We start from the raw sequence: 23,360 nt of genomic DNA, 5'->3' as shown, positions 1-23,360 counted from the left end.
AATTATAATTTTTTTTATTTTGTTTTAATAAACATCTTTGTTTACAAGCAAAGATAAACAAAGAAACAGAACACAAAATATTGCAAAGTGTGCCAGGGGTGTAAATACATTGGTATGAAAAACAAAAAGAATAGAGAGCAGATACTACAGGCATGACAAATGAAAAATATTCAGAGATTCATATGTGCTTACAGCTTTTTTGTTCACACTCTTGGAAATAGTGGATAAATATAGTTTGATTTCCTTAATAAAAACTGTAAAAAAAAAAAAAAAAAGGTGAAGATGATGAAAATTTGCATCATGTAATTTTTGAAATTTGCCAAATATAATAGATTAATTGCCAGTATTTTGCCTCAGGCACAAAATTAGTTTCAGATCTGAATGTATAGCAGGAACAGTGTGGTGTAACCCAACCAGCAGGGGGCGACAGGGCGCAGCTTCATTCTGTGTCTTCTTCTGGAGCTCCGCCGCTCCGTCCTCCTGTCTCATCCCACCTGCGTTTCAGGTTAGCAGGAAACCACAAGTAGGAGGAAACCTGGTTGTACTGTGTCTGAAATATTCTGGGCAAATACGTGTTGTATGGTGGGGTTTTATCATTGCAATTAATGAGTTGCAACTAGTCATTTAGCCTAGCCAGCCGTTTAGCCTAGCCAGCCGTTTAGCCTTGCTAGCCGTTTAGCCTTGCTAGCCGTTTAGCCTAGCCAGCCGTTTAGCCTTGCTAGCCGTTTAGCCTTGCTAGCCGTTTAGCCTAGCCAGCCGTTTAGCCTAGCCAGCCGATTAGCCTAGCCAGCCGTTTAGCCTAGCTAGCCGTTTAGCCTTGCTAGCCGATTAGCCTAGCCAGCCGTTTAGCCTAGCCAGCCGATTAGCCTAGCCAGCCGTTTAGCCTAGCTAGCCGTTAGCTACATGAATAGGCCGATATGCTGATAAAGTCTAAATATAGCGACACACATTACAACAAATAGAGGTTTATATTGGTTAAGTATGCTGACTTATGGGAAAACCTTAATTTAAATGTTTATATATTTTAAACTTGTTTAATGGAGCTTTAATATTACTTTTAATATGCTACATATTTAATGATCTCTGCCAGCATATTTATCACTTTATTTCACTGTAAACTGTTTTTGTCACTGAATTCTTTCTCTTTTTTTTGTTTTGATCATCAGTAAATTAAAACGTTTAAAACTGGACATGAAGGGAGTCGGCAAAGATTCGCTTTAAATCCCAGTTACATCAAAGTTGATGCTTATGAAGGATTTGTAAGACAAAATCATCGTCGTCATGACAACAGATGTCATGACTGTTTGACCAAAGTCAAACAGTCGACTGTTTGCCTTTGGTCCGGCCGTCAGCAGACTCAACATGTGAGCTAAAATGAAATGTATGAAGAAGTTTTGCTGCTTTTGGGATTTGCAGGGTCAAAGGTCAACAGTTCCACGTTTCCCTACATTCTCTTCCTGCCTGCAGGGATCTGGAATCGGTCCGTTCCCGGAGTCTGCTCCGAGAGTCCGCGCCGGGTTACCATTTAAACAATAGAAGCATAACTGAGGCCAGGGGGGTCCAAAGCGGGTCCTGGAGGCCCAATGTGGGTCCTGGAGGCCCAAAGCAGGTCCTGGAGGCCCAAAGCAGGTCCTGGAGGCCCAAAGCGGGTCCTGGAGGCCCAATGTGGGTCCTGGAGGCCCAAAGCAGGTCCTGGAGGCCCAATGGGGGTCCTGGAGGCCCAATGTGGGTCCTGGAGGCCCAAAGCAGGTCCTGGAGGCCCAATGGGGGTCCTGGAGGCCCAATGGGGGTCCTGGAGGCCCAATGGGGGTCCTGGAGGCCCAATGTGGGTCCTGGAGGCCCAATGTGGGTCCTGGAGGCCCAAAGCAGGTCCTGGAGGCCCAATGGGGGTCCTGGAGGCCCAATGGGGGTCCTGGAGGCCCAATGGGGGTCCTGGAGGCCCAATGTGGGTCCTGGAGGCCCAAAGCAGGTCCTGGAGGCCCAAAGCGGGTCCTGGAGGCCCAATGTGGGTCCTGGAGGCCCAAAGCAGGTCCTGGAGGCCCAATGTGGGTCCTGGAGGCCCAAAGCAGGTCCTGGAGGCCCAATGGGGGTCCTGGAGGCCCAATGTGGGTCCTGGAGGCCCAAAGCAGGTCCTGGAGGCCCAATGGGGGTCCTGGAGGCCCAATGGGGGTCCTGGAGGCCCAATGTGGGTCCTGGAGGCCCAAAGCGGGTCCTGGAGGCCCAAAGCGGGTCCTGGAGGCCCAATGGGGGTCCTGGAGGCCCAATGGGGGTCCTGGAGGCCCAATGTGGGTCCTGGAGGCCCAAAGCGGGTCCTGGAGGCCCAAAGCGGGTCCTGGAGGCCCAAAGCGGGTCCTGGAGGCCCAATGCGGGTCCTGGAGGCCCAAAGCGGGTCCTGGAGGCCCAAAGCGGGTCCTGGAGGCCCAATGGGGGTCCTGGAGGCCCAATGGGGGTCCTGGAGGCCCAATGTGGGTCCTGGAGGCCCAAAGCGGGTCCTGGAGGCCCAAAGCGGGTCCTGGAGGCCCAAAGCGGGTCCTGGAGGCCCAAAGCGGGTCCTGGAGGCCCGGCATCCTGCATGTTTCAGTTCTCCACCTGCATCAAATGACGGCTCATTAGAGGCCCAAGAAGAACATTGACCTGCTGGAAATGTTGTTACCATCAGGGAGCGAATAAAACCTGCAGGATGCCTCCAGGACCCGCTTTGGGCCTCCAGGACCCGCTTTGGGCTCCACTGACCTCGGTGCTGCACCAACTAGTCGCAATCATGTGACAAAACTGATTTTTCCAAGAAAATGAAAGTATGTGAACTATGTGAGTTCGTCAGATTGTATAAAAATGTAAATAATTTACCAAAGAGAAACTGAAAACCGGAACACGGCCGTCGCTCTTTAGTCAGTATTTGCCGTGAACTTGGCTGATGAAGCCTGTAATGGTGCGTTCACACCGACACCTTTTGGCTGTCAGGTGCGTCTGGTTTACAGTCTGTGGAGCGTCGGACACATAGACTTTAAACCAGATGCACCTGATGCTCAAACGCACCATGAACTGCAGTGAAGCGTTGATGCGAACGCCAGTATGACGTCACCACGACTTTTATCATGTTGTAGTCGACCTGAAAAAACGTGAAGTCGTTCAACCCCTAGCATGAGCCGAACGTTTCTGTCTTTTGGATTGAATTTGATAACTATAAACACAGAAACCTTTAGACAAGTTGAGGTTAAATAAGGACTCCAGTGAACCTGGTGTTGGGCTCAGAGACGACGGCCGAACAGCTAAAATCCACTGATACCTGAGACCGTCTCTGAAAATGGTTCAAACACCAAATAAACCTGAATATGCATCGATATGCGCAGCAGAAATCCTCTCGGCACTACGGAGGCCTTACCCGTCTCCACTCAGCCAATCAGCACCAAGGGGAACGGAAGACGGTCCTGGATTGGCTGCTTTCCAAACACCAGCCAGTAACGCGTCCAGTTGCATTTCTGCAGAGTATTTCAGTTTCATAAGCTGCATTATTTTCCTTTATAAGTTAGAAAAAGATCCACGAACAGATGGACTCTCCATGAATAACTAGGAGTTCTGCAGAAAAATCCTGAATCCTGGTTGGTTTGTGCAGAGAGAAGCTGAAGTTTCGTCCAGTTTTGTTTGGTTCTCAGCAGCTGTCGACTCTTCGCTGTGTTCCTGGGAAAAGAGCAGCTTTATCCTGGGACAGCGTCGATGTTTATGAGGTTATTGTTGCTGATGCTGCTAAGATGATGCAGAACGGCATCCCTTTGACAGAGACGCTGGTCATGGAGAGGCTGTCTGTCTCTCAGATCTGATCTGGCTCTAATGGACGGCAGGACGGCAGGAACAGCCGCAGTCTTTCTGTCCATCTTTAGAAAATTGCTAAAGATTAGGAGCATTAGGGTAGAGGAAGTTTCTGTGGACTTTAACAAGCTTCACTCCAGGTTTATATCATGATTGATTCTTTGCTCAGAGGTTTTTCATCAGTCCATTAGAGCGCGGCTGCAGCACGGCGGCCCTCACACGCCGACATTAACATCCCATCTCAGGGCGAGACGCCGCAAGGTCAGCAGGGGAGGAAACGTTTACTCCTCCTTTACGTTTTCTGGTTCAGTATTTACTGCTGCATGGATGTGGAGGCAGGCTGGGCGTCCATTACTGTTTAATGCAGAGCGTGGAACCATGTTTCTGTGGCAGGACGACAGGCTGAGATAACAGAGCTGTGGACAGGATGTCATGATTATCCAGAACATTGCAACCCGCTTTGTTGTGTCTATTAAGCCTTTATGGTTCAGCTGTAAATGATGGAAATAATCTGTTAAAATGCAGAGAGAAGACATGATGCTAGAGGTTATGAGCAGGTTATCGTCCAGACGGTTTGTTAAGCTCTGGGTCATAATGTTTGGTCTGCAATCCAGAGAAAAACAGCATAAAATGTTTGGCATTCATAAATAAACTCACATCCTGTTCAGTGTCAAACGTCAAGAACTTCAGTTTGCAGATAATTAAACACTCAAATAAATAAAACCTGCAGAAGGATCATTCTTTTATTTTGAAATATTGATTTTTCTTCTGAAATAATAAATAAAAACCATAAGAACATGTATACTTGGTCAGCTGATAAAACACCTGACATTGTTTTTATGACATGGAAGAAGGGAGCAGGAGATCGACAGGCGGATTGGGGCAGCGTCTGCCGTGAAGCGGGCGCTGTACCGGTCCGTCGCGGTGAAGCGAGAGCTGAGCCAAAAAGCGAAGCTCTCGATTTACCGGTCGATCTACGTTCCCACCCTCATCTATGGTCATGAGCTTTGGGTCATGACCGAAAGAACGAGATCACGGGTACAAGCGGCCGAAATGGGTTTCCTCCGCAGGGTGGCTGGGCTCTCCCTTAGAGAGAGAAGCTCGGTCATCCGGGAGGGACTCAGAGTAGAGCCGCTGCTCCTCCACGTCCAGAGGAGCCAGTTGAGGCTCGGGCATCTGGTCAGGATGCCTCCTGGACGCCTCCCTGGTGAGGAGTTCAGGTCCCACCGGGAGGAGGGGAGACCCAGGACACCTGGAGGGACGATGTCTCTCTATGGCCTGGGAACGCCTTGGGGTTCCTGGAGGAGCTGGAAGAGGCTGGAGAGGGAAGTCTGGGCCTCCTGAAGCTGCTGCCCCCGAGACCCGACCCGGATAAGATGGATGGATGGATGGATGGATGGATGGATGGATGGACTTTACAAAATGTCAGCAGATTATAGCAAATTTTCCACTTTCTGTCTGAACTTTGGTACAAATAGATGAAATTATTTACTGAATAATCAGTTTGATAGGTTTAAATCATATCAGTCGACGGCGTTTCAACTAAAGTTGAAAAGGTTGCAGGTTTTAATGTTTTATTGTTTATTCAATGTCACATGATTCTGTAATGATGTAAAACACTTTGAAATGCCTTGCTGCTGAAATGTGCTATACAAATACAATTTGATTGATTGATAAAATGAGCATAAAATGATAATGAAGACAAATGACTAATTATCTCTCCTTCACCTATAAAGTGATGATAAAAACAGAAATCAGGACCTGAGTTCGTTTGGGGGAAATCTTTCCATTTAACAGGAAGTCATCATTTCCTGAATGTTTTACGTTTTTTCCTCTTAAAGCATTGAGCTGAGCATGTTGGTCCTTCAGAGAAAAAGAGTTAAAATAAGAAATGTATCCATTTTTTGAAACGTAAAATGTTCTATAAATTGAATTTATTTCAGTAACTTATTTCATTGAGTGAAATATTATATACATTTATTACACACAAACCTTTATTTCCTTTATATTATGATAATCTTCCTCTTACAGTGAAGCTGATCTCATTTTTATTATTACATCAGACCAATTAAAATATTTAAAAACCTAAATGTGGGTTTAATGATGATTTATTGATATGACTGTATGACATGGAGCTCCTGCCTTTATTTCTCATTATTACCATAAAACACAGAAAACTCACAACAATCGATTTATTTTAAGATGTAATCATTGCATCAGTAGAGATGATTCTAATGTTATAGGTTGAGTTTCATACAGATGTTCTGATCTCAACACTGAAGAATCGTTTCTTTCAACCATCTTTGAAACTTTGAGCCCTGAGAGGCGGCCATGCCCTGTGCACATTGTTCAGAAACCATCCCAACATTTCCTGCTCTGTAAGCTCCTGAATAGTGCAGAAGTTGGTGCAGAGTGGTTCGATCCGTTCATGAATATTTTGAGTGTCTCTCATGTAAATTGCAGATTGGTTGATTTCTGTTTCCCTGAATCTCCTGTAAGAGTTTTATGGTTGAGTTTGAGTCCGGGCCCAGAGTGAGATTCTGCTCTCTCTGAAACTCTCAGCTCGTTAATATTCATCACATCTTTTCTGCCTCTGCAGCCTGACCTTTGATTTGACTCTGGCGCTCCTGAACCGCAGGGCCCGGCTACGCAGGACCGGTCATAATAAGGAAAAGTCGGCTTGACTCCACTGAGATTATTATATTTTCCTGCTTACTTGCTCCCAGAACTTTGGCATTTTCATCCTAAAAACTGTGGAAAGACAAAAGGGCGTTGGACGTGGAGGTAAAGAACTGCTGAGCTTCACATAAAGAGCCGCTACAACATGCTAGCAGTTAGCTTCTTCACAGTTGATGTTAAATTTAACTTTGAACCAATCAGATGAGGCTCTTCATGCAGCAAACCAGGCATTTGCTGCATGAAGCTCTGCTTTTTGGGAACGTTGCTGTGTCTCAGTCCACCACCGGGTCCCGGTGGACACAGCAACCGCTGGTATGTCCGGATTGTCCAGCAGTCGGTCAGATGTCGCTGGTTCTGCACCAGATTTTATTTTTCACCTGAAGCATCCAGATGTTCACAATAAGCTAATTTTCAAGTGTTTGAACGTTGTAGAGCTCAAACCGGGCCAAAGCCAGAACAACGGTCCGGATTCTGTTTCTGAATCAGGAAGTTCAGCTTCAGATAAACTGATAAAAGCTGCTGTTGTTCAACAATGCTAAAATAGAGCTAACCTGCATACAGGTAACCCCCAGTAGGGGTCAGGGGTCACAGCTGCCCTTTAATACTGGAGATTTCCTCTAAAACACCCAGAGGCTCCTATTTTAATAATTCAAACATGCTTATTAAGCTAGCATTCACCGTTTTCCTCTTCTGCAGCCAATCAGCTCTAAGGAAAATAAATCGTACATTAAATAAATAAATTGCAGCGTTTCGCTTCCCAAACTGATTTTTTAACATTATTTTGCTGCTAGTTTGACAGGTTGCACCCCGCGTGCGTTTTTACAAGCTGTTTATTTGTGTGTGTGGTTTCGGGAACTGACGGTCTGACGGGACGCCCCTGACCCCCACTGTCTGACCGCGACGTCTGCCGTTCTCCTCCTGAGCGCCGCTGGAGGTTAAAGTGCTGTAAGAAAACATACTGAACCACAGCAGGAGGTCCTCTCTCTGAATTTGTACTTTAATGGTTGTAAGGTTTGGTTTTCCATTGGTTGCTGGTTCTCCCAGCAGAACCAAAGCCGGGCCCGGTTCTGCTGTCAGTCCAGCCTCGAGGTAAACACTGGGATTATGTCCAAACCCCAACCTTTCACTCAACGCCTGAAACTCGGCTTGTCTCCTCCATGTCTGCGTTGATTTCATCATCCAGTCCCAGAGCGACGGCGTTTCTGATCCGAACCCGCAGACAGGAAGTCGGGTGAGAAGCTCTGTCAGAACCGGGTCTCCTGATAACACGAGTGGCTCTGACTGTTCTCTTTGCTCCTCTTCCTCTCTCTGGTTTCTGCTGGCGCAGATCAGAGGAGCTGCAGGCTCCTGATGCTGCTGCTCTGTTTTCGGAGGCAGACTCTGCTCCTCCACTTTAACTCGCTACAGATGCTGACATGCTAACACGGTGTGGAGAAAACGACGCTGCTGCAGAAATCCCCGTTAAGTAACAGTTTAAGAAGCATTTCAGGTTCACGTTTCCTCTCCTTCGCTCTTCTTCCTTTCAGAGAAGAGATCCTGCATCAGGCCCAACCTAACACACTTAGCAGGATTATTTCTCATCTTCCAAGTGCAATAACAGCAGACAGGAATAATTGATCCTCCTCTTCCTCTGAGCTGCAGGTGAACCCCAGCTGGGAGTCCCAGCAGCGCTGCTTTAGTTGGGATCAGATGGGATTGGACGTACGCTTGAATTTGAGAATGTATTTTTCTGCAGTTCCTTAAATCAGGTTAGGATTTTCAGCCTTTGACGTTCCATCAAAAGAATCAAATTTCCCCCACCGTGCCTGGAAAACGTTTTTAAATGAACTCGGTTACAGCACTACTCCTGTTCCTGTAAAGCTGCAGGTCTGACTGTACTTTTAAATGGAAATCTATTGTCAAGGCTTTTTGTTTTATAGGTGCAGCTTGTATTTGTGCCGCCGCTGCTGCTGTGGAAAATCCCACCAGGTTTCTTTGCTCTTCCACAGAAAGTCTCTCTATTTCTGCTCTAGCGTTCCTTCTGACTGTTTCAGCCCGACTGTGTCTGTAGATGAAATAAGAACTGGCACCAGTTTCCTTTCAGTGGAAATGTTCTGAGGAGAACTTCATGCTGTGGATTTGAACGGGAGATGAGATTACTGCGACGTCTGGGCGTTGATGCTGATCTCACAGTTAAACAAGCAGAACATTTGTTGGCCCTCTTGGACTCATAAAGACTCTGCTTCTCTTTTTAACCTGAGCTCAGATGGAAGAACATGACGGCATGTTGAAGTCGAGCAACAGAACCGTCTCCAGATGAATGTTCATGATCCTGCTCCCATCACACCCGGCCTGCCTGCTGGAGGCTCAGAGTCGCTCCTTTTCACTGCTGGATCTTTGCCTGAACCAAACCAACTGGTTTCACCGCGACGAAGGCGCCAGGCGTCAGGGCAGCCGCTTTATTTCACTCCTTCATTCAGTCAGGATGTAAATATGATCATCCATGGAGGAGATGGCCTCTCTGGAAGGGTCAGAGGTCAAGCAGCAGGCTGGTTAGCATCTTTAAAACGACCAATTCCACCAGATCAGAACTAACAGACAATATGTTGGAAATGATTTCACAGCTTTATTCAGATTTCTTCAGTGAGGAAGTAAACCCAGCCAATCAGATTCACTAATAAATAAAAATGAAGAGCTGGAAACTCCATGTTTCTGAGACTAACAGCTGAAATTCAACATTAAAAGCTTTTTATTGCTGTAATGTTTTTCTTAAAGGATAAACTATTATTCATATTTCAAATGGGGTAAATATTACATTTGATTAAAACGATAAAAATCAGGTTTTGGCAGATTATTGGATGACAAATTAAGTGCTAAATATTTAAAAGATAACTGTTAATAAATATTAAAATCCTGAAAGATAATTATTGCATATTAAATATTCATGCAGTGATGCGGCGTTAGAGGTGACCCAGATGTTGATTTGATATGAAAATGTTTCTGACTTGAGGTTTGAGCAGCAGATAAAACATTCAGGTTCATTAATATCCATGAAAACTCACTCCGGTTCAGACGAATCGACTCTTTATGTGCCGGCCGCCGTAACTAATTTAATTTGAATTTGCTGCGATTTAAACACCAAAGAGCATAAAATGTTAAATTCCTGATTTTCTGCTAATGAATTTTTTTCTTTATCTGAAGGAGAAAGTTTGATTTGATCTCAGTTTGTTCATCAGCTGTGGATGTTTGGATCACAGGAAAAACCAGATGATGTCACGTTGTCTCTAGGGTGTCAAAATGTGGCCCGGGGGCCGTTTGTGGCCCCTGGACTGAATTTTAAAGTTTGTTTAATTATATATTTTTAATCAGGGTAAAACTATGGCTGACATTTACTGCACACAAATGAGGTTTTATTTAATTTATTTAGAAGAGTTTTGGAAGAAAGTGACCTCGATCTTTCTGACTGAGAATAAATTTGCTAAATCGAACCCTAAGACTTGGAGAACTAGATACTTTTAATAAAGCAAATGTGCAAAAATCATTTTAAATGTTTGGATCTAGAATGAACAACAACACTTTGCTGCAAAAGAAATCCGGTTAATTTTTCTGGGCCGGTGTGACGTTGGCCCACAGTTTGTGCACCGCAGCTCTTACCTGGCCGTCCCGCCAGCTGCAGGGTTCTGTGGCCCGGCCCGGTTGACCCGCCTCCCTCCCGCTGCGGTCAGGTCGGCCAGACCTCATCGCGATCTGTGTGCGCTGACATTTTACCCTGCTGGAGGCAAAATGTCAGAGTGGTGGCGGACGGATCCGGTTGGGTTTCCAGGAAACGACCCGCCTTGAATCCAGAAAGGCTGCAAGGAAAAAAACAAAATAAGAAAGAAAACGGATTAAATATGATTCCTGGGATTTCCAGAGAGTAGCTGGCTGAGACCATGCAAAGTCTTCATGACCTTTAACCTTTTCAGTCACACTCTAAGAAATAATCTTGTAAATTTACAGTAACATACTGGCAGCTATAGCCAGAGGTTTACTGTAAATGCACAGTAGCTGACCGTAATTAATCCTGACAGCAGATTACCGTCAATGCAAGTACGGTACGGATACTGTGAAAGAACGGTAAAATACTGGCGTCCATAGCTGCCAGTATTTTACCGTTCTTTTTAAGAACTGGTAAAATACTGGCAGCTATGGACGCCAGTATTTTACCGTTCTTAAAAAAAACTGTAAAATACTGGCGTCTGTAGCTGCCAGTAGTTTACCGTTCTTTCGAAAGAACGGTAAACTACCGTTTTTCTGAAAGAACGATAAAAAAAAATGCTGGTACCTACAGACGCCAGTTTTTTTGTTTGTCTTTTTTTTCACCGTTCTTTCAGAAAAACGGTTAAGAAAAAGCTGGCGTCTGTAGATACCAGTATTTTACTGGACATGTACCTTTTCAATCTTGTAATTACATTTTAAAGTGTTAAATACTGTAATGACGCCAACAGGATTTATTAGAAATAAGAGCGAGCTGCTATTCCTTAGGCTGCAGCTGCGCCTCTAACAAATGTTACACTGAACTGAATAGCTTCACTGCTAACACACTGAACTCTCCGCCCTTCCGGTGTTCTGTCAGATCCCGCTCCCCTGATTCCTCGCCCACATGACGGGTCCATCAGTGGTGGGAAGTAACAAAGTACAAGTACGTCGTTACTGTACTTAAGTACATTTTTCGTGAATCTGTACTTTACTTAAGTAGATTTAATAATGGATACTTTCTACTTTTACTTCACTACATTTTACAGTAAGTATCTGTACTTTCTACTTCACTACATTTCTACTAAACTCTCGCGTTACTCGTTACATCCAAGTCGCATTGAGCTTTTCTTCCCGTTAAAATGTGAAGTTCAGGGATTTAAGATGGCGCCGTAAAATCCCAGCAATAACGTGACGTAGTGTCTGTTGTCACCCATCGGCTCCACCTTTACTCGCACGCGGAGCTCCAAGACATGCAGTGGTTTCCTCTGAGCGTCAGTAATATAATAGCTGCATAAATCATACGATATGGCGACATGTAAAATCAGCAGCGCTTCGCTTTCACAGACGGTGGGACTTCGTCCAATTTTTAACGTCACTTGGAAGGAAAGCTTAAAGAAAGGTAAGATCTGTGGACGTGATGCTAGCAAAGCTAGCTGTATTGACTGAGACACATGTTGCATCTGTGATGACTGACATGTCGCATATATGGGACAACGCTGTGACCAAAGTGCAATATTGTAATATGACATTCAAGGACGATCCGATTCTTCTGGACGGATCTTGACTAAGTCCTATAGGACTGAAGCCTCACTGAGAGCCGTTCTTTGTTCTTGTAATGCTCTGCGTACATTGCAGTAGCTATTTTATTTCATTAAAATATCTTTATATTTAATTGGTGAATAAATAAAACAAGAACATAAGAACGCAGAGCATGATCATTGCTCTTTGTTTTCGTCACCTGTCATGGTGGCAGACGTTGCAGCAGGAGGGAGGATGAGAACAGTCACGGTGCTCCTCCTGCTTGGTTACTTCTTGCTTATTGGGCCTTGGACAGTGTTCATAGTTGAGCGTTGTTAATTGCTATGTTTAATGGTGCAATTTCTGACATTGGCAATATGGGCAACCGCACAGGGCGTTATTTCTTTAGGGATGGCAGGAGACCTCTGTGTATTGTGGCACAGAGATGAAAGCAAAACAGAATGAAGAAGAGTTTGAATTGAAACTTGCTAAATTTATTTCAGCTCTTAGTATTTAATATCTAGGTGGGAAAGTGAATCTTTCAGATCAATTTGAGAAGCAGTTTTGATAGGTGCACTAAATTTTATTGTCATGTAGCACGGGGTGCTGGTTTTGATTTGGTCTTGGGTTCGGTGGTCTAGACTAAAACTCTGCTACGTGGCTCCTTGGTTCCATGTCCTCCTTTGCCAGTTGGATTTCTTTCAAAATAAATGTGTGGCAAAAAAAGTGAAGTTCATGTTATGTTAGGACAGGAGACAAGATGTTTCCATCCCTGAAATTATGATGCATAGAATCATAAATCTAAGTCTAAACTATGTTACAGAATAAACGCAATAAAAACATGCTTTATCTGTGGCATATGATCATACGATCGGTTCACTTAATGATATTAGTGATTAGGCAATCCATTCAACAAGTACTTTTACTTTTAATACTTAAGTATTTTTAAAAACCAGTACTTTTTTACTTTTACTTAAGTAAAATGTTAATGTGGTACTTTGACTTTTACTTGAGTACATTTTTGTCTGTGTATTTGTACTTTTACTTAAGTAAATTTTTTGAGTACTTTCTCCACCACTGTCCATCACATGTGAGTGGAAGTCAGCAGAGTCAGACAGGGGAACCCCATAACACTCTACGGTGGCCGACAGGTGCAAACGCGCAGCAAACAAAAAAGAGATGCAAAAATATATTTATAAAAATAAGTGTTCCAGACCACTAGAGCTTTGTGTCCGAATTCAGGGTCTGCATCCTTTCAAGCTTATTCTTTCATGGGCTTGAGAAACGAACCTGTCTACGGAAGAGGCGTCCTGCGAAGGCAGAGAGAAGCTGTAGCCTTCAGCTAGCTGCCTAGCCTTCACCTCTGCGTTTTGTTGCTTAGCAGCCGTGACGCAACATGATTTAAACAATGTAGCCGAGAATGTAAATGTATAAATCTCACATTTCTGCTCGGTTCATCAGTGCATCACCTAATTGCAATATCTGTCCGACGTTTCCGGTGACGTCAGCGCCCGCTGTATTAACACGCAGCTCCCCTCGCCTGCTGCCAGCTGGTCCAGGTTTAGTATACCGCGGGAGAACACCTGACTCATTTAGGCTTTCCCAAATGACAGTTAAACACAGATATTAAGTCAGGTAACATCTAGTTGGAATATTTTGGTTCACTAAAATATTTTATTTATTGCTGAGCAAATCGGTTTGACTGATTAAAGTTAAGCCTAAAAACAGTAGTTTTATTAAACTGTATTGTCTTACCTGAGATTTGGAGAGTATTTGAAAAGGGATTCTTTGCTTACATTCCTTGTGTAAATGTGCTATACGTGTTTGGACATTTTAGAATCAGACTAACAGATGTTTTAAATATGCAACAGCCTTTATTACAAAAATGAAGAGTAATAGAGAAATCAGGAGAAAAAAAAAAAAACATACTCCAAGCCTGTTTTTTTCCTTCGTCGCAGTGTGATACACGTTGTCACGGTTACTAAGCAACATAACGCCACGGTAGAGGCTAAGCAGCTAGCTGAAAGCTACAACTAAAAAAAAAAAAAAAAGTAAGCTACAGCTTCTCTTCCGGTTGTCGAGGACCCAAAGATGCAAAACCTGACTTCGGACACAGCTGTTCTTTGTTCAACTCCCCCTAGTGGTCTGGATCACTTCTGTTTTCAGCATTTTTTGTTTGCATCTCTTTTTTGTTGCATGTATTTTTCTCGTCTTTGCTGGGTGTTTGTACCTGTTGGCCACCGTAAAATACAGTGGTGAAAGTAAATATACCTTCAAATACTGGCGTTCCAGTATTTTTACTCTGAATTTAGTTTTACTACTGCATTCACTTTATGAGTAAGCTACTGCCAAGAAAACTGTAATGCTACTTTTTAAAGTACAGTCTTAGTTTTACCATAGAACATTATTAATACCTAACCCTGTGTAAGCTTTTTAGAAGTGCTACAATTGGTGCGGTTCTAAAATGCATAATCTGCATAATCAGAACTTCACATAACACAGGATGTAGTTTACTGTAAATGCACAGTAGCTGTACCGTATTTAATCCTGAAGAGGATGTATCACATCCCTAACCCTAACCCTGTGTTATGTGAAGTTCTGATTATGGATTTTAGAACCGCACCAATTGTAGCATTTCTAAGAAGCTTACACTGGGTTAGGTATTAATGTTCTATGGTAAAACTAAGACTGTACTTTAAAAAGTAACATTACAGTTTTCTTGGCAGTAACCTTCAGAACAGAATTTTTATTTAAAGGCACCACTATGCCTCAAACCACATATATTTCCAGTATATTCAAAGATTCAAAACGAATAACATAACTATTCCTCTGAGAACTGGTAAAAAAAATAGACCTTCAAAGTCAATATATAGTTTCACTAACACTGGAATAAAAATTGAAGACTTTCAGTTTACAGCGACATAAACTGGATTTAACTCATTAATTTCTACAATCTTCTGAACATAAAAACACAGTTCTAAAAGAAATATCCATGCTTTGGTTATCATTAAGCAAATCAATGAAAAAGGACTTCCAAAATCTAAAATTCAACATGACTGAAATAATGTGGAATTCTGGAACACCACCTACAACATAAAGCATAAAAATGTCAGAAATAATTACCATGAACACAACTCAGACATTAGGCATTATAGAAATTAGTCAGCTTATAGAAACATTCTGGACAGCATTTCTTCTGCCAACCTGTCAGAAGAAATGTGTTGAAGTCATCATAACAGGCTTCAGTCACCAACATGACATACTAATGAAGAAAACAAGAGTCAGCTAATATGTCATTATTTATTTTCATTATTATTTATAAAGACAAAAACATTTTGGCTTAGCTTTGCTCGCATAGATCCAACCACCGGTCCAGCACAGCCACTCTCCCCATTATGCCATCTATAGCCGAAAACTTCAAGAAAACGACTCCGCAGCTAAATACTGTTAACTCAAACGGCCTTTCTGACAGTTTTAATGTTCGTTTAACCACCGACACCCCGTGCTACACCTGCTTGTCTAGCTTTAGCTGCTAACAAAAATAATTAACCAAGGGTGCTCACATCCAGTCCTCGAGAGATACCGTCCTGCAGTGGCGCAAAAAGTGGGTATGCAGGGTATGCAACGCATAGGCGCGCAGCACCAGAGGGGGCGCAAAAAACCCAGTCTGGAGGGGGCTTTACGCTCCTTCACCTCGCGCACAAAACGAGGCAAATGTAGCGAGTTTTACCCTTCACGTATCGTCGCCTAGGGGGGCTGGGGGGGGGAGTGTCGCTCCTTCACCCTGACGTTCCTTCCCGTGGGGGGGGGATGATGGGGGGCGCCGATTTATGTTTTCGCATCCACCTAAATAATGTGTAGTTGCGCCACTGCCGTCCTGCAACGTTTCGATGTATCTTTACTCCAACAGACCAGGATCAGCTCTGAACAGACCTGCTAACCAGCCTTTCATTTGATTAATGGGGTGCTAATTGGAGCAGGGAAGCATCTGAAAGTTTCAGGATAGCAGCTCTCAGGGACTGGACTGGAACATCTCTGTACTGAACAGTCGTACCGCGATATCCAAACAAATAAACTTACGTTAAGCATAAGTTGATACTCATGCGCAAACAGAAAGTTAATGCATTCATAAAAAATAATCAAAATCAAAAACATGACGATCTTAACATGAAACTTGCCTTTTTTAATAGATCTTTATTGAGATACAGAATACATAACAGTATAAACGCAGCATACATTGTGGTATAATGTCCGCCAGGGAGTTACAAACATTGAGACAATATTCACCATTACATTACATAAATACATTAAAGAGAGAACATAAAGAGCATGTTTTAATAGATTTGGGGAACTTACCTTGTTATGATAAGATCCAGACAAGACGCCATCCTGCTGTCTCCAGGGCAACACGTGACGTCACAGATACGCTGCGATTGTGGGAGCAACTCTTTATCAAACACCATCTCTTTAGGGAAACTGACAAACCTATCTTTAAATTTGACTAAACAAGTGTTTAATTAACTGTATTTTTAACATACAACACCAACGCTGGTAATCTAACACTTTTAATTATGTTCTGTAGATTTTGATTCATTCCCTAATAGATTTATTATGGAAAGTATTTTTTCTTTCAGTTTAATATTGTCTTTAAATGCTGGTTCTCTAAGATGCAAATACAAGTAAAATGTCTTGAGCATGATGCTGCCACCACCGTGTTTCACCCCACAGTCATAGTGAGGAGCGCCTGGAGGCCGGTGAGTTTTGGTCCGAGTCCGTCTCCCGCCTGACTCCAAACAGGATTTTTCGGTTCCTCTTCTTGTTGCTGGTCCATAAAGGGAAGATCAGCTGAGTGAAGAACTTGGAACATCTGAGGTCTTTGGGCCGACCGTCCTTTGTTTCCTTACAGTCAGTCAGGTGTTAATCTGATAACAATAACTGAAATAAAGATGAGACTGCAGATGGATCTCTCTTTCTTTTGCATTTTTCAGCCAGACGTGTGTTTTTGCTCTGGTTGTTCACATGGACTCCAGCTGGCAGTAATAGTCGCTGCCGTGTCTCCACCTCTTCAGCAAACAGGCGACGCGGCTCTATCTGCTGATGTGCTGCCCATCCTTCAGACAATATTGATTTCCAGCAGAGGTGACATTTACTGTGTGCTCTTAATCACTTGGCAGCTCCTTCACACTTGAACTGAATCTGATGTCAAACTCTCCAGTGATGAGCTGCTGCTGCTCCTTCTGGACCATTACAGGCAGCAGCACAGCAGCCGTCCACACCGATGGGGTTGATGGATGGTTGATTGATGGTTGATTGATGATGGTTGATTGATGGTTGATGGATGATTGATGGTAGATGGTAGATGGTTGATGGTTGCTTGGTGGTTGACGGTTGATGGATGGTAGATGGATGGTTGATGGTTGATTGTTGGTTGATGGTTGATGGTTGATTGATGGATGATGGTTGCTGGTTGATGGTTGATTGATGGTTGATGGATGATTGATGGTAGATGGTAGATGGTTGATGGTTGCTTGGTGGTTGACGGTTGCTGGTTGATGGTTGATTGATGGTTGATTGATGGTAGATGGTAGATGGTTGATGGTTGCTTGGTGGTTGACGGTTGATGGATGGTAGATGGATGGTTGATGGTTGATTGTTGGTTGATGGTTGATGGTTGATTGATGGATGATGGTTGATGGTTGATTGATGGATGATGGTTGATGGTTGCTTGGTGGTTGATTGATGGTTGATTGATGGATGATGGTTGCTGGTTGATGGTTGATTGATGGTTGATGGATGATTGATGGTAGATGGTAGATGGTTGATGGTTGCTTGGTGGTTGACGGTTGCTGGTTGATGGTTGATTGATGGTTGATGGATGATTGATGGTAGATGGTAGATGGTTGATGGTTGCTTGGTGGTTGACGGTTGCTGGTTGATGGTTGATTGATGGTTGATTGATGGTAGATGGTAGATGGTTGATGGTTGCTTGGTGGTTGACGGTTGATGGATGGTAGATGGATGGTTGATGGTTGATTGTTGGTTGATGGTTGATGGTTGATTGATGGATGATGGTTGATGGTTGATTGATGGATGATGGTTGATGGTTGCTTGGTGGTTGATTGATGGTTGATTGATGGATGATGGTTGCTGGTTGATGGTTGATTGATGGTTGATGGATGATTGATGGTAGATGGTAGATGGTTGCTTGGTGGTTGACGGTTGATGGATGGTAGATGGTTGATGGTTGCTGGTTGGCATTTCATCCTGCCTGGGTCCTGCCTCAGCACCGTCTGGGTCCTGCCTCAGCACCGTCTGGGTCCCGCCTCAGCACCTCCTGGCATGGAGAACCAGAACCAGCCCAGATGTCGGCTCACATCTCTCACGGTTTCAACATTTACAAAAGAGTCAAACTGTTTCACTGACTCAAATAAAACCAGAAGCTGCTCTGCTTCTGGCCTCCGGTTTGACTTTCTCTAAAACCTTTATTAGTTTGGATTAGTTCTGATTATTAAAGCCAGAAGCCGGTTTATTACTTTGTAGAGACATTTATTACAGACAGTTTAATAATGAAGCAATAATTCAGGCCCTCTGGACACACACACTCAGGAACTGATCAGGAACTGAGGAATCACTTTATCTGGGCTGTTAGTTCCTCACACACACCCAGTGTGTCTGTGGTCAGAAATATTCATACCCTAGATTTCATATGATTTTCCTTCTGACTGGATTTTGAAGCTAAAACCTTCATTTTAACTTTTAAACTCATGTTCTGTAAAACTCCAACGCTGATAAACTGCAGTCTGCATTCAGATAAATCTGTAATATTTTGTTGTCCATTCTTACTATTTGGATGGGAGAATTGCTAAATTAGTCTTCAGTAATAGACCTTTTCCAAGCATTGTTACCACTAACATCATGTTGCCTGAGTGCTTTTCCCCGCTGTGATCCGGTATTGACCTCCTAATGGAAACTAAAATGCTCTTGGTGCTTTTAATGTTCGGCTCTGACGACACAGCAGATGGCCTGCTGCAGGACGCTGCAGGAAGCTGTAGAAGCTACAGGAAGCTACATGGAGCTGCAGGAAGCTGCAGGACGCTGCAGGAAGCTGTAGAAGCTACAGGAAGCTACATGGAGCTGCAGGAAGCTGTAGAAAGCTGCAGGATGCTGCAGGAAGCTACAGGAAGCTGCAGGATGCTGCAGGAAGCTACATGGAGCTGCAGAAAGCTACATGGAGCTGCAGGAAGCTGCAGAAAGCTACAGGAAGCTGCAGAAAGCTACAGGAAGCTACATGGAGCTGCAGGAAGCTACAGGAAGCTGTAGAAGCTACAGGAAGCTGTAGAAGCTACAGGAAGCTACAGGAAGCTGCAGGATGCTGCAGGAAGCTGCAGGAAGCTACAGGAAGCTGCAGGAAGCTGCAGGAAGCTACAGGATGCTGCAGGAAGCTGTAGAAGCTACAGGAAGCTGCAGGATGCTGCAGGAAGCTGCAGGAAGCTACAGGAAGCTGCAGGATGCTGCAGGAAGCTGCAGGATGCTGCAGGAAGCTGCAGGAAGCTGCAGGAAGCTGCAGAAGCTACAGGAAGCTACATGGAGCTGTAGAAGCTACAGGAAGTTGCAGGAAGCTGTAGGAAGCTACAGGAAGCTACAGGCTGGGTTCCATCTGTAATGCCAGTATTTGATGGAACTGGGTGAACATGTCGACACGTGTTGGGACGACACGCCTCCCCTGACTGCAGCGATTTCTTTCCTCCAACATTTCATGTAACGTCTTCCAGAGTTACTGCGTCTCGCTGACAGGTCTCTGAAGAGACTCCACTATCTGCTGTTTGAAAGTCTTGTAATGTAAATGATGCATCATCCAATAAATACTTTACTCTGTCACACATCTTTCATCCAGGCCTATTCGCGATTGGTTCGTTAACTTTCTCCTGTTTTTTTCTTTCATGTAATGTTTGCAGCTCTTCCTGTAGCAGAGTCACAGAATGTTCTCCATATAGTTCAGCGTTTAACTCGTTATAACTCGTCTTATTTTCCTCTTTAGCCTCTGTGCTGCCTCTCGTTCAGCAGGAGAGGTATTTACTGATGAGCCTACTCGATCGCTGACACTTCTCCTTTAAGGACAGAAGTGCTTTTCAACTCTGACTAATCGCTCAGCGTCTCTAACATCTGCTGGAAACCTGGTTCACTGTTCCTGCTGAATCCTCCTTCAGGCCCCTGAAGCTGCACAGACATGCAGCTTCAGGTTAATTACGCATCTTCACGCGTTCCTCTGAGCCGCCGCCGTATTGACCTTTTTCAGAACCGTCACTGGTTACAAGAATATTGTGTTCTGTTAAGTATAATACATTCTTTAACTTTCTTTAACTTGGGATTTTCTATCAGTGGTGTTGGTCTCTCAGATGTCAAACTTTTATTTTGAAATACAAAGATGAATTGCTTTATTCAAATTTCAAATCAAATTTAGCTTTAAATGTTTTATACAGAATGTTTTAAAGCACAAATTATCTTTAACCTGAGAAACAGGTGGGTCACTAAATGCTCAGTGAAAATTCAGACCTTAAATCGACTAAAGTGATAATTTCCACATTTTGACAGAACAAAAAATATGTAAATGTTTAAAATGAAGTGACAGTGAGGCGGCAGATTCAGCTGATGTTCATTTCTCTGATGGCCGTTTTGTTTTCTGTGTTGCAGATCGCTGACGGCGGCGGCCATGACGGCGGCGGCCATGACGGCTGTGTGCCCGGCTTCCAGGTCAGAAACTACCAGCTGGTGTTGAGCGGACCGCTGCAGAAAGGCCAGCCGCTTCTACAAGGTCAGTGAGGGACGCAGGAAAATGTCTGAGGGGAATTCCTGCGTTTGAGTAGCAGAACCTGGTGCAGCTGCTGGACTCCTGCTGGACTCCTGCTGGACTCCTGCTGGACTCGGCCCTCAACCTGCAGAATCAGGAGATTCTTCTGCAGGTTGAGGTCAGGAGGTTTCTGCTCTCTGATTGGCTGGATTTGGTTTTCCACATCCAGCAGAGCAGAAATCAAACCCGGCTTTAAAAACAATTTCTTTGTGCAACATAACAAACTGTTTGCTTATGAATTATTCTCCTTGAATGGGTCATATTCCCAGCATGCTTCCTGTCTTGTTCCTCCCTCCGGAAGCTTCAGGATGTGTCTATATTCATATTCGTCACATTTTCATCCTGTTGGGATTCCTGTTGTTTTCCGGCTCGTGGTTTTATGGGAACGTTTCAGGTCTGGACAGTGATGCTGCGGGTCCATCTGGACTCCAGGGCTCCTGCAGAGACGATCAGAGGCAGGAAACCTGCAGCTGAACCTGTCAGCAGAGCCCAGGGCGTTGACTAATTTAGAGATTTAATTATTCATCTGATGACTCACTGGCTTGTTGTTTTATTTGTGCGATGTGATGAAATGCAGTGGAAATATGTAAATGGGAATAATTAGCAGTTTGTTAATGCAGCCCCTCATTTATCCTGCGACTTGTTTCAGTTCTCCCCTCATCACGCCGGCTCCTCTTTACTTCATCATCCTGCTGTTTCCTGATTGTTCCCGGCTGAATAAAATCACCTGCTTCAGTGACGTGAGCATAATGCGCTCAGCCTATACACACGTTTCCCTGCTTTACGGCTGAAGTGGCGTGCAGCGCTTTCAGGAGGCGCTCCGCTTCTCTGCTCAACCAGCAGACACTTTTCCTGTTGAAAATACTTCTGTTCCTGCTGAGACAGCAAAATATGACAAATCTGTGAATTTTTCTTTTTCTTTTCCAGCCTTATTGTAGCTGATTTGGTCAGCTGCTGAGGCGTTTTGTCATCTGGAGGCTCAGCGATGCGTGTAGTTGGAGACAGAACTCAGTTCTGCTTTGGCGCTTTGCTGCGGGACGACAGAGAGCCTCCATTACCGCGAATCTGCTCCTGTCAGCAGAAACACCTTCACTGTGGGGGGTCCCACTGCTCTCTCACACACACACACACACACACACACACACACACACACACACACACACACACACACACACACACACACACACACACACACACACACAGCTGGATGCTTGCATGCTCTCTGTAGATTGCTTTGATTTGTTTGAACTTGACGTGAAAAAGTTTTTTCACATTTTATGATTTTCTATAAACTTTTCATGTGAGGAATTTCTGCTTGTTTTCCGATGCTGGAGTTGGGAAAGTCGCTCCGATTAATTCAGTTTCCATCCATCCATCCATTTTCTTCCGCTTATCCGGGGTCGGGTCGCGGGGGCAGCAGCTTCAGAAGGGAGGCCCAGACTTCCCTCTTCCAGCTCCTCCGGGGGAATCCCAAGGCGTTCCCAGGCCAGCCGAGAGACGTAATCCCTCCAGCGTGTCCTGGGTCTCCCCTCCTCCCGGTGGGACCTGAACACCTCACCAGGGAGGCGTCCAGGAGGCATCCTGACCAGATGCCCGAGCCTCAACTGGCTCCTCTCGACGTGGAGGAGCAGCGGCTCTACTCTGAGTCCCTCCCGGATGACCGAGCTTCTCACCCTATCTCTAAGGGAGAGCCCAGCCACCCTGCGGAGGAAACCCATTTCGGCCGCTTGTACCCGTGATCTCGTTCTTTCGGTCATGACCCAAAGCTCATGACCATAGATGAGGGTGGGAACGTAGATCGACCGGTAAATCGAGAGCTTCGCTTTTTGGCTCAGCTCTCTCTTCACCACGACGGACCGGTACAGCGCCCGCTTCACGGCAGACACTGCCCCAATCCACCTGTCGATCTCCCGTTCCCTTCTTCCCTCATTCGTGAACAAGATCCCCAGATACTTAAACTCCTCCACTTGAGGCAGGACGACCCCCCTGACCCGGAGAAGGCACTCTACCCTTTTCCGGCTCAAGACCATGGCCTCGGATTTGGAGGCACTGAGCCTCATCCCGGCCGCTTCACACTCGGCTGCGAACCGCTCCAGTGAGAGCTGCAGATCACGTTCCGATGAAGCCAACAGGACCACATCATCCGCAAAAAGCAGAGATGTGATCCTAAGGCCACCAAAATGGATCCCCTCAACACCTCGGCTGGTCAGAGATTCTGTCCATAAAAGTAATGAACAGAATCGGTGACAAAGGGCAGCCTTGGCGGAGTCCAACTCTCACCGGAAACGAGCCCGACTTACTGCCGGCAATGCGGACCAGACTCTGACACCGGTCATACAGGGACCTGACAGCCCGTATCAAAGGGCCCGGTACCCCATACTCCCGGAGTACCCCCCACAGGGCCCCCCGAGGGACACGGTCGAACGCCTTCTCCAAGTCCACAAAACACATGTAGACTGGTTGGGCGAACTCCCAGAACCCTCCAGAACCTGCTGAGGGTGTAGAGCTGGTCCAGTGTTCCACGACCAGAACCAGAACCACACTGCTCTTCCTGAATCCGAGGTTCGACTATCCGACGGACCCTCCTCTCCAGGACCCCTGAATAGACCTTACCAGGGTGGCTTAAGAGTGTGATCCCCCTGTAATTGGAGCACACCCTCCGGTCCCCCTTTTTAAACAGGGGGACCACCACCCCAGTCTGCCAATCCATGGGAACTGCCCCCGATGTCCATGCGATATTGCAGAGTCGCGTTAGCCAACACAACCCTGCAACATCCAGAGCCTTAAGGAA

General features: G+C 45.0%; 1 protein-coding gene across 1 annotated transcript in view; it reads left to right on the top strand.

The window, feature by feature from the left end:
* Positions 1–23,360, top strand: part of cdh13 (cadherin 13, H-cadherin (heart)) — a 279,377-nt gene that overhangs the window by 62,321 nt on the left and 193,696 nt on the right. Inside the window, exon 2 of the mRNA XM_081608422.1 lies at positions 20,413–20,533. Coding sequence (XP_081464548.1) covers positions 20,413–20,533 — 121 coding nt within the window. The remainder of the gene's footprint in view (positions 1–20,412; positions 20,534–23,360) is intronic.

Source organism: Poecilia reticulata, chromosome 6 (genome assembly GCF_904066995.2).
Source record: "Poecilia reticulata chromosome 6, P_reticulata-male-v2, whole genome shotgun sequence".
Taxonomy (NCBI): Eukaryota; Metazoa; Chordata; class Actinopteri; order Cyprinodontiformes; family Poeciliidae; genus Poecilia; species Poecilia reticulata.
The sequence above is the reverse complement of the archived record's forward strand: the minus strand, read 5'-3'. Positions and strand labels throughout refer to the sequence as shown.